This window comes from Leuresthes tenuis, unplaced genomic scaffold, assembly GCF_036924035.1.
Source record: "Leuresthes tenuis unplaced genomic scaffold, fLeuTen1.0.hap1 SCAF_14, whole genome shotgun sequence".
In the NCBI taxonomy this organism is placed as follows: domain Eukaryota; kingdom Metazoa; phylum Chordata; class Actinopteri; order Atheriniformes; family Atherinopsidae; genus Leuresthes; species Leuresthes tenuis.
The window spans coordinates 15,464,613-15,476,661 of NW_027325368.1; the positions used below are offsets into that span (position 1 = coordinate 15,464,613).

The following is a 12,049-nucleotide window of genomic DNA, read 5'->3' on the forward strand; positions in this document are numbered from 1 at the left end:
GTAGGTTTTATTTATGACATTCTTTAAGTTTTATCCATAAAATCCAACTCATCTCAAGTTTGTTTTATTCTCTTTAGGTTAAAAGGAAATAGAGGCCTTAATTCTTACTGGTTTAGATCACATACAGATGTTGACGAACAAGCACTTGAACAGTATTCTGTTTGAGGTTCACTTAAATTACTGTGAAAAGACCTAAATGTGTTTCAGCAGCAAACCTACATGACATCACTCCTGACTTCTTAACACAGAGCCGCTGTTGCACTCCTGCATATGTCAACAATCCTTAAGGTGCCTATGGATGAACTCTCTGTCGCTGGTTGTCAGCGTTACGCCGGCGCTGTGCAGAAGTCTCCAAGCAGCGGCACGGAGTTGGGGAGTAAGTGTGCTCTTTGGCACTCGGGGTTGGAACGGTGTCCTCAGGCACTGCTGAAGATGCTGAAGAGTCGTGTGGATCCTGATCTTGGCGGCCAACACTTGCAGCTCCTCCTTCGGAAGTGATGATCCCCATTCAGGTGTTTTGTGTTCCCCCTGAGAGCAGAATTATTGTTTCAACGAATAAAGAGCTTTGCCATGTAATAAATGATTTAAAATAAAAAAATCTTACAATTCTATTTAGAGGGGGGTTCAAAATGCAGTTTGAAGAAGGTTGAAGCCATGTTAATAGGTTAAAAAAACATCTGATTCTTACCAGAGTACAGCAGCTACCCACATTGAACTTTGCTTGTTGGCCTTTTGCCAAGAAGGACACAAACACTTTCTTGTTCCCCAGGACTCGGACTCCAACTGCTTTGTTTAGGGACAGGAAGACGGGGTGGAAGAGAGTGCGAGTAAGGCTCGCACTGCCCCAACTCCACTGGTAAGTCCTGGCACCCGCATCACTCAGACACTGACCACCTGATCTGTTCAAGACCAGCCTGGAATGTGAACATTATCATATTTTATTATTATTATTATTATTTTTTTATCCCCTCGCTGTTCGCCAGCTTTAAACACCGCTGAGCAGTCACGATCATTTATTGTTTTCAATCATGATGATTATGATTGAATTAGCCCCACTGAAAAGTGTTCATCACAACTATACAAATGCGACATTTACAAAGCAAATCATGACACGACATACATCGGCGCATGTTTACCACATGTTTCCGTTGCTGTGATAACACACTGCCCTGCCATCAGACTGGAACACCGCTCTGACTGGCTGACTGGGAGCACTGCCATCATCCAACACTACGCAGACTCTTCCGTTTCGTTCAGGGACCGCGACAACAAGAGCGAGAGTGCCTGAGGGATAACTGTGACCATGATGGTAAGGACGAGAACACCCCACGTGTCACGACTGCACATACAGTCTGTATCAAATGACATTTGCTCAGACTTGAGTCTGTCAGCGTTTAAAGAAGCACACTTTATTACTCCAGCGTGGTCTTTGGTCTTCCTGTGAAAACTGACGATGCAATAGCGTGATCAAAATTGGTTTGCTCTACTTTCAGTGTTAGTGGATACAAGACCTGAGCAGAACCATCAGGGAAAACGGTAAGAAATGTCTTGCCACTGGGATAATACTTCTGTAGAAAACCAGCCCCCTAGGTTGAAAAAAAAAAAATAATACAAAACGTGAACTGATAATACATATTAGATATATTACAATCTGTCCTCTGCTTTTTGATTTTAGAGTGTTAAAGCTGAGATTGCTTCAGTAACGCTTTAGTTACCATAGATGTATGCAATCAAGTATATTCATCCCAATTACAAGGAAAAAAACTCTTTAGTTGGTCCAGTGATGGACTGGCGACCTGTCCAGGGATTGATGGTTGTTGGAACACACTTTGGCCACATGGGGGCAGTATTAACTCTTCATACAATTATCATTTAAACTCTCACGGTCTCAATACAAATACATTCAGAAATCTAAATGATATCATCTGTGGTAAGAGCGGCCTGTCAGGCAGGAGGTTTTCGATGCCGAACAGTCAGTAATATGCGTGTACCTGGTGATGACACAAGCCAAACTGGGTTGGATTGTGATCACAATAAGGGACCAACACCTCCTCTTGTTCCTCTTTTATTTTCAAGCATTTTTCTGTTGTGCTGCTGCAAGACACCAGACAAGACTCTTTGCCTGGAGGATAGGAAAGTCGGAAGCTGAGGCCTTTTGATGGCGGGGAAACTAAACAACAAATATTAAAAAAATATATATGTAAGTCTCACAAATCCATTTAACGTTAAACATAATTTCCTCTCATTCAAATAACTTGGAAACAAAACATATGGAAATCAAATATACCACAGACATAGGCTGTCAGCGTGGATGTTACTCACAGGTCTCTGTCTCAGGTAGGACTGTTTGATCATTATAGACTTTAAGGTCTGATTGTATTCTATGAAAGAAAATACAATTTTCATTGGTCCTGACATCCACATCACATGCAATCCTTCAGAAAGATTTGGTCCATTTAAAATGCAAATACAATATTTACCCCTGTGTAATTGGTAAGTCCTTGATAAATTTGTTGTGGTCTTCCATCTCCCTGCCTTGGAGGAGCAGCTTCTCCTCTTTTACCGATTTGTCGAGCTCTGTTGTCAGATCCCGTCTTCCCTCCAACCAAAATCTCTGCTTCAGCAGCATCTGACCCAGCTGCTGCCGCTGGGCGCAGCAGAACTGTGGAGGTGTCCAGGATGAATACAAAAGAAGATGCTAAAGGTGAGTAGTCAAAAAGGTCAATTCCAGAAAAATTGCATGTGAATATCTTTTATCTCTCACCTCAGGCACCTGTATCCATGTTAGATGCAGTGGAGGCCTGGCCTTTTCTCCACAGAACTCACATTCTGCTGCGTATTCTGCTGGTGGCTGGTCCTGGATAACAGTATTACAGTGGACTTTTCATTAAGCTGAAGGTGGAAATCAATAACAATGGGTAGAGATGTGATCTGAATACCTGTGACAGAGTAGTTGTTAAGTTTAGCCTATAGTTTTCAGACTCCCGATTGTATCTCAGAACTCCTGCAGCTTGGATACAGCAGGTGGATGGGCCACTGACAGACTGTAGACATCCTTCTTCCTTTTTTTTTTAAACCAGACAAAAGGAGATATACAAATTTTTAAAAAAGCACATTTTTCTGGGACAGAAGACGGAATTTGCTATTAATTCAAAGATGCATTGTGCAGTCCACAGCTTCATCTGTCTTACATGCTCATCAGGGCAATGCAGTGGATTGGGTTCTGCTGACACACTGGCATCTAATGTAAAACAAAAGTAGCACTGATATCAGTCACACTGGTCTAAACAAGACAACTGTTACAAAGCCAATTTGCAGTTTTGTATTGTCTTCTCGTGATTACAGTTTGGATATGTGTGGAGCAGACTCACAGGAAGAGCTGGGCTTCATCATTTTCTCAATCACTCAGACTGCAGTGAAGTCAGTTTCATCTGTCATTTGTCCCAGGATGAAAACCAGTATTCAGGTTTCTCTTTCAGGTTTTCTGCTTCTCCTGTCGAAGGAACGGACACACAAACCACGCTCAAAATAGAAAGCACATTCTATCTCTATCACATACTCTTACACTAAGTAAAAGAGCTATATCAAATTTATGAAATGATAAGATTAACCATACAGAAAAAGAAACAGGTTACTGTCCAAACGGCAGAAATAAATATGCCTGAAACTTCAGAAATATCTGTATGAGCTTTAGACATTAAAATTGTGGGAAATTGTTAAAGTAGCGCATATAAAAATACAAAGACATGCACTCACCACAGCGGAGGTTAAAAATTTAGCAATGACTCCAACTTGCTGGTGTTGTTAGTAACCTTGGAGATGAAATCCCTGTTCTTGAAAAGCTGCCAGGTCTAAACATAATAGCCACTCCACTGTTGACTGATGGCTGACAGGTTATAATACCTATAAGCAATGCAAAGCACACTTTTATGTGAAGAGTTCATGATGCCAAAAAAAAGGATCACTTATTTGATAAATGCATTTGAACGTGGAGACAAGAAAGTTTTGTATTAAGAAGTTGACGTGCTCTCACCTGAAGGTTTATTAAGAAGCTTTTTATCTCAGCTGACATGTAGATGTTCAAATCATTAGAATCATCAGAGCATTTGGTAGCTTAGAGGCGTCTAAGTTTATTAATGACTCGAGAAACCGGAATTAGGTTTAGCACTGCGTGTCAGGTTATTTGGTGATTCCAGATTCACAGTGGGAGTGGACACGAGCGTACACGACAGTTTGTCTCTTTGTTGTGCTGCGTTCATCCTGTGATGGACCGCTGATCCGTTAACATGTATCTGCTGGGATAAGCTCCAGCCTCCCCGCGGGTATAGAAAGTGGATGAAGGCACTTTTTTTCTCCATTCACTGACACGTTAACATTTCACCAGTAGGCGTGCATTTTTTTCCTCAGTTGGCCATCTTGGGTCGGAACTGAAATATCTGACTGGCTATCTGTGTGGTTTAAATTGTTTAAACCAACTCCATCAGTGAGATGTATGTGAAGCCCAAACACGGACAATGAAAGGACTTGACCACAGAGCGACATTGCACCCAGGTGTAATCAATCCCAGCTGATTAAAGACCAACACCTGTCACCGCATTTGATTGGTTGTTGCAACACCGGCTGCACTTGCTGCCAGAGAACATTACAAGACAAATAGCTGTGACGAATAACATCTTTATTGCTCTACGTTTTCAGGAGATGCGCACAACGGAATGATGCGTAACGATAAAAGGAAAAGTGTCGGTAACTGCTGGGCTGCAACCGTGATTCTGATATGTCACTTAGCACTCACGACAGACTGCGTTCGACTGAAAAAAAGAAGGTGACAGCGATGCTGTCAGCTCAATAGGCGTTCAAGAGGGCAAAATAATGTTCGGGGAGGTTTTCCGCAAACAGCTGCAGATCGCAGATGTACCCAGGAAAGCCTCTTCCAACGCCTCTGTTAAAGACGGCTTATCAAGCAGATTCTGCAGGTATGCTCATAATATATCGTAAATGAGCTGGGGTGACTTGTGTTTAAGGTTAACCTGGTTACGCAGGTGTACAATATCAGTTTGTGGAGGTGGCTCCTACTTTCTTAGACAAAATTTGCTCCATGTCATAAAGGTTATGTCGTTTAATTCCATGCATGCTTGGTAAGTGAGCTAAGGTAACATGCTGTTTGACATATCCAGACTAAACCAAATGCATAACTGGTATTGTGAGGTATATTTGTGTCTGACTTAATGGGGAAAATTCTCAATCACTTTGCGTTTGAGTATATTTGCTTTTGAACCACATTTCAAACTTTTTTTAAAAAATTCTTATAACTGTCATTGCATTCATGTTCACTTGACAGGCTGGTCCAATGTCGACATGGGGGACGCCTCAGCCAAAGATGAATGGAACTGCTTGGGAACCTCTCTGCGTTGTTTTGATGATCACATGAAGTTCAGATCACTTGGACTGAGAGCTTCACGATTTGCAGTGCAACGAGGTAGTCGCAGAGTTCACTTTGTGTAACTGCAACCATGCTTGCAGTTTGCATAACACCACTTTCTTTATTCCAACAGAAAATTCCTCACCTCTACCTTTGTCCATGGTTCCCCAAAATTGTGGCTACAACATAGCAACTCCATGGTGCTTGTTATGACCATTCTGTATGATTGCTGCAATGTGGTTCAACAGGTAATCTTATTTACAGACTTGAAACGTACTGTATTTAAAGTACAGTATAATCCTGTTGTGGAAACTTTCAGGGGGAGAGGGAACAAATTCAGATGTGGTTAAAATGATTTATCAGAACTGTTTGTGCAGATGATAATGAATGATATGGGGAATTTAAAAGTATTAAAATGTTGGAAATTAACTGGAAGATGGTTTCCTGGCTAACTTGTAACTTAACTCTGTCTTGTTTCAAGGATGGAAGTTGTATGCTGCCACTACAGTGGCATGGAAATCCTGTGTCGCTCTGGTGTGCCAGGCATGCAACAACTTCTACTTCTGAGTTGCACCATCATTTGCTGCACAAGCATCTGTGGCACCATAAACCTCAATGGTCTCGTGTGCTCCAGGAACCCCGGGCTCATGCAGCTCCCCAGGACGGTCGTATTCACTTTGTGCCCCAGACCCTTCAGGTTTGCGCCACATGCCAGACTCCTCAGGTTCACCTGACCCCACAGGATCCTCAAGTTCCTCTGGTTATGCCACCCATTTACCCCCTGCCTCAGGCAAATTTCTTCTCTGCAGCAGTTGAACAGACAAATTTAAAAAATGCCTTTCCTCATGCCCAATGTTTTTATCCTTTTCTTCCTCCTCCCTCAGCTGCACAAACTACCAATGCAGTGCCCACAGTCGTGATTCCTCCCCGGAAACATTTCTACTAGCATATTCCTTGGTCTTCTGGACCTCGCATGCAACAGTCGTCAAGTCCTGTGCCAGAAATTAAACCAACAGCCGCTCCATCTCCAGCTACTCTCTCTCCAGGAGATGTCCCCCTTCAATATCCACCTGCACAGCAACGTTTTATTCCATATGAATATCTATATTTGCCCCACAAGTTTCAAGGCTAGACTGAAACTGTTGCAATAAAAGTTTTGAATAACGAGTGACTTTGAGTAAAGATCATGAAATTCATTGGTTTACACATATCATATAACATGGTGTTTCAAATGGAAAGTGGGTTTCAAATTTAGCAGTGACTGTATTATCTGGCCTTGGATACAGTGGTGCTCTAATTGAGTAATTTTAGTGTACTGCAGAAGCAATTCAAAACTGAAGGAACATTTCTGAAACTCAATGGCTCTGTGCACAAGTTTAATTTAATTCTCCACTTAAAGTGGATGGTTTTAACAAATTGAAAATTGTGTAGGATCCATCGTACCATCTGCAAATTTTTAGTTAAAGCTGTAATGGGTGTACATTTCAAGGTTGTAGGTTTTGAAGTTGTCTTTAATTTAAAAATATTTCCAACAGTAAGGCCAAATGACTTGATTAGAGAAGTTGTGGGAACTCTTGTTTCCTGTGGACAATCATGTAAGGTTGAAGCCTATCAAAGAAGATGCTGGTTATGAAAGAGCACAAGCACCCTGGACAGGTTGCCAGCAGCTATTCACACATCCAGATTTTAGAATCCCTGACATGCATGTTTTGACTGAGGAGTCAAGGGTATATTTGAAGTCCAGACATAAAAAAGCACTTTTCCCATCAACTTGGAACTTGGTGCACCCCGTGTTCTGAGAATGTTGTTCTGGGGAATTATTTTCTGATAATTTAAGTGTTTTTTTTTTTCAATGCCCTCATGTTTATGATATCCTTGTTTGCATATAGACCCTTTTCTACAATTTGCATTTTCCACAGCCTTGAGTTCTCTTTAAGATCCAAGTGAACCAGCATGGTCTCTTCGAAAGGGAATACGGGTTCCTTTTTTACGCTTTCAAAGGGTCAGCTGTGGAAAAGGTCTTATGTGTGTTGCTTAGTTCACATAACTAGGAAGCAAAAATGATAAAAATGTATAGCTGCATTGATACATCAATGCGTCAAAGAGATATGGCCATACTTCCTGTTTGGTGTGTTGGCGCCAAAATTGATTGGCTGCTACGGTTAAATGGAAGCGAATTTAAAAAATCCAAACAACGTTTGTGAGGCTTGATCTGAAGATTCTGTGTCAAGTCCCGTGGAAATCAGACAATCTGGGTGACCTGTGATCCTTTTCGAAGGTTTTTGATATATTTCAAAATAGCAGAAAATCCAAGATGGCGCAAATGACGTCATAGGGTGCTTTGACCAACGGGTCCAAAGAAATGAGCAAAAATGCATTTTTGCTAAATATAGCGCTCCCTATAGGTCAAAGGTCACCACAATTCTTGGGCCTCTTAAAGAAGTGGTCATGAGTCTCTGTTAGAAGTTTGATGTCAAAAGATCAAACGGTTGCCGAGATATGGCCTTACTTCCTGTTTGGCGTTGTCGCCACCAAGTTTGATCGTCATGATCCAAGGATTCCAACGGTACCAAATTACTGAAATTTGGACCAATGACTCCAAAGTTATGCAGCTGAATGCACTTCAAACTTTGACTTGTTGGTGGCGCTAGAGAGTTAGTTTTTTTGGGCATGAAAATGCCTCTGGAATCTGTGCCAAATTTCAAAACTTTTTACCATAGCGTTCATGGGGCTGCCATAGACTTCAATTGCAGCGGAAAGCAGATCAATAATGATAGGAAAAGCTACTAACACAATGGGTATCTGTAGCTTCGCTGCTAGACCCCCCCAAAATGCTAATTTTTCCATACACCATTATATGTGTTTCTTGATTTGTATATAGGGACAAGGATAGAATTAGACCTCAAAGGTTCATAATGACTCCACCTGTTTTGAGCTTAATTACCACAGCTGCAACCTGTAGTTGCAGTTTCATCCAATTGGTTTCAACGTCATCTGACTCACCTGGTGCTATGACCTGCACAGAAAATAAAAGTTGGGATTTAGTTGCTCTTCTTCATTGCAACTCTTCATTTCCTTTAGTTTTGCATCTTGAGGATGGTAGGAGGTGAGAAATGTAAGACATGGCAAGCTGTAGCCATTTTGCTCCTATGCTCTTTAGTTCTGAGTTTAACATGTGTAATTTTGCAAAGCCTGAACAAAGGATTTAAAAAGAATATCAACGAGGCTGCTGTATTAGACAAAATGAAAGGAAGTATTATTTTCAATGGGAGAGAGCTTGACTTCCAGTCAGACTCTGCCATTGCTACTACCACAGAAAATAATGGAATGCTGCATAGCTATTTATCTCAAACTGACCATACAGGTAAGACCGTTGTTGCTGAACTTCATATATTATGTACATAGAAAATGACACTCCCAAGCAACAGGCTATTGCAAATAAATTGATGTTGGGGTGGTGTTTATTCCTAAAATTCTTGAAGATACTGTGACAAAGGAAGTGGCATGGAGACACTTGAATACTTCACTTCATTGTGGTCATAACAAGATGACACTGAAAGCCATGGGACCTGGTGCTGCTGACTTGCAAATGGATATGGGTAGGGGGGAAATATTTAATTTAGTTTGTACAAAATGTAACTTATAATAATTACCCCCTACTCTACTTTTTCCTCAGGCAACGCACGCCCATTGCCTCTAATCCAGGTGCCTGAAGCATGCGACTACTCTGTGAAACTGAATGCACTGGGCCTTGTTCTCGTTGTTCCTTATTATGGCTGCTATGTGAAACGAGAGGTATACCATGGCTCCTTCTGAATTTGCAAAAGACTCTCAGACCAAACTACATGGAACAATTGTTTACTTTGACAAATGCTTAATCCCTTGTGTAACCATCTGAATTACTCCAATCTCGTTTCAGAATGGGAGATATGTCTTGCCAATGAGCTGGCGGGAGACAGCAATTGACATTACCTGCTCTACTTTGCCAAGTCCTGCTGTAGTGCCAGCTTTGACTACGACTGGCCCTGTGAGCAGGCCCTTTAAATCTCAGTTACCTCGCAGTCCACAGAGCCTTCATCGTTCTAAGCGCTATTTAAATTGGCAACATTTGATGAGTCATACTGGCTCTCCATATTGCCGTTATCACCCTTGTTACTGCTGCATGTATGTAACACCAACCCTACCTCCTGCTACTACCACAACTACTCCTCCACCTCCAGTGGAGGCTGTTGTTAATCTAGACTTTCTGAAAAACCTACTTGCCCATTACCCTAGCCATGCTCAACACCTTCTGCTGAGTGGCCATGGTGCTCTTACGAATCCCGCAATGACGCTGCCACAAATACGTGAAAAACCTACGCTTTCAAAGTCTCCTGCCAAATATTTATGGAGACGTCTACACTGGCAAAAGCCACAAGCTCCTCCCTCATATGCAGATAGGCTTTACTAGTAGCCGACTCTCTGGGTTTTGTCCCTTAACAGTATAAACTGATTAAGTGTTGAGGCTTACCTTTTGAAAAGAGTTTCCATGTAAGTTTAACCATTCTGTCATTGTCTTACTTACTTTATCAGGTGTCTGGCAATTCTGAGTATTCAATAAACAGGCTTTACTTGGGTATATTTGTCTTTTATTTGTATAATGCCAAATCGCAACAAATGTCATCTCAAGGCACTTCAATGATACAGTCAAATTAAAGCCAATAAGAGTTAAATTCATTGTAATCCAATAATACAATTTAAGTATTTGGTTATATTTACTTTCTTTGTGTACCCAAATCTGTCACCTATAAAGACATTTAAATGGGTTTACAACTTTCTTTTGCATGTATCACCTGTCAAATTTATCAGTTTAAAAAAAAAAAAAAGGAACTTTTTTATTTTTAATATAAATGATTCTTCATTAACTCATGGCATGTTGACATTACTTAATTTTATTTACAATACACTGTGCTTTTAGCGTTCAAAGCTTTTTCAGTCTGTTGCATTGGTACTTAAACATGTGAAACCCACTCCTGTCTACACTCTAAGATGTGTGCACGCATGCACCCCATTCTGTCTGTTCTTGTATTTCCACATGGTGCACTCTCTCCCTCAGGCACCCTCTGATACTGCGCATGCACAAGCAATTCTACACACATCACTGCAACTGAGCTACACGTGACAGTTAAGAGATGTGTAACGCTACTCTCTCTGAACCCAGAGTTGCTCCTCTATATTTTTCCTTCTTTGGTAATCTTCAATCTTTGCTGGGCACTGAGTTCCAGATAAATTCTGGATGCAAGAAATCCTAAATTTCTATTATGCAGCACTGTGCCCATGTCAAGTTTGGCAACAGTTGCTTGTTTTGAATTTTTGCAGTCATCTTAAGGAGGTCCTTCATCGATCCAAGTAAGGTGAGTCTGTACAGAATTGGACTTTTTGTTTTATAACTGACAAAGAATTTAAGTATTTAGGTCACAGTGTATTTGAGTAATTTGTTTTGACCTCTGTTTCCTTAGACTAAGGTATGGCGGAGGACTGAAAGATCTTGAACGTAACAGATCGGTAGGAAATGGGTTTTGCTAAACCTTCATACTTAAGTCCTTTTGCAACAGAACAGTCCATGCTCAAGCAAAGAATTTCAGTCAGAGAGCCTTACCCTACTTCTTTCCATCTCTGGGCACAGTCCCACAGTTTGGCACTTGGCCCAACCTTGACATTCACTCACCCTATTTGCAGATTTCTTTATGGAGGAGTACAACACAGACATGAATGAGGAAGAAGTGTTCACCAGGGGGGCCACAACACACCATTGGTGGGAAGACTGTGAGAGCAGTGGTGACTTACAAGACCATAGAGAAGTGAAAGGCAGCATGGTAAACAGTCTCAGTTGGGCCGAGGAGCTTCAGGCTATCTTTGTACCACCATCTGAAGTCTGTTACAGTGCACGGCGAACCAGGCTGTCCAGCATCTCTGTGAGTGATTGACTGTCTCTCTTGTTTGAGCTACACAGGAAGTTTATTTGCTCTGATGACTAAAGTTGACTAAAAGAAAAATCATAATCTTAGTGAAGTTTTAGCTCAAATGAAACATTCTTTAATCAAAAGACATAAGTTAAAGATTTAAAAAAAAAAAAAAAAAAAAGTAATTCAAACTGAACTACAAATGGTAACAGTATGAACTCAACCATGATGTTCTGTGACTGTTTCTTTTTCAAGTGTAGAAACAAATTGTGATTAAAATGCTACATCCATTGCCCCTAGTAATTCCTGCTATAGGCTGGATATATTTAGCTGCATGATGATGTCGAATGACGGATGACTCAGAATGTTGTTTAATCATCCCACTGCTACACTGTGTGACAGTGTTGTGGGAGCTGTGTGCATATTTTTGTATTTGCGTTTGTGTATGCATGTGTGGGCACATGCACCGTGTGCTTCCTTTTGCCTTTTACACAGCTCACGGTGCTTGAATCTGTAATGTGTGTTGAGGCTGCAGGAGTTTCCTTTAAGAGACCAATAGATGTATAGCAATTAAGAATTTTCCACACTTGCAATAGGCAGATGCTGTGTCTGTGATGCTTAAAAGGTCTGTCATGTGTTTGAGGTGCTTTTACATATCAGCTGCTTCAGCGGTTGTTTTGCATTTTCT

General features: G+C 41.1%; 1 protein-coding gene across 1 annotated transcript; it reads right to left on the reverse strand.

Annotated features, from left to right (window-relative positions):
* Positions 1-33: 33 nt before the first annotated feature.
* Positions 34-3,798, reverse strand: LOC140268193 (uncharacterized). The gene is made up of 12 exons (XM_072362966.1): positions 3,757-3,798; positions 3,372-3,493; positions 3,192-3,241; positions 2,940-3,062; positions 2,765-2,857; positions 2,481-2,662; positions 2,323-2,381; positions 1,992-2,206; positions 1,507-1,586; positions 1,137-1,295; positions 689-914; positions 34-528 (listed from the first exon to the last, which is right to left on the reverse strand). Exons 2-12 carry the CDS (start codon positions 3,391-3,393, stop codon positions 274-276), a joined length of 1,464 nt encoding a protein of 487 aa, XP_072219067.1. The 5' UTR covers positions 3,394-3,493; positions 3,757-3,798; the 3' UTR covers positions 34-273.
* Between the last annotated feature and the right edge of the window lie 8,251 nt (positions 3,799-12,049).

Excerpts from the sequence above, each read along its gene's own strand:
- LOC140268193 (XM_072362966.1), bottom strand. The coding sequence starts at position 3,393 with ATGATGAAGCCCAGCTCTTCCT. Across the intron at positions 2,858-2,939 it reads TAACAACTACTCTGTCACAG|GACCAGCCACCAGCAGAATA; the intron begins GTATTCAGATCA and ends ACTGTTATCCAG. Across the intron at positions 2,663-2,764 it reads CATGGATACAGGTGCCTGAG|TTCTGCTGCGCCCAGCGGCA; the intron begins GTGAGAGATAAA and ends ACACCTCCACAG.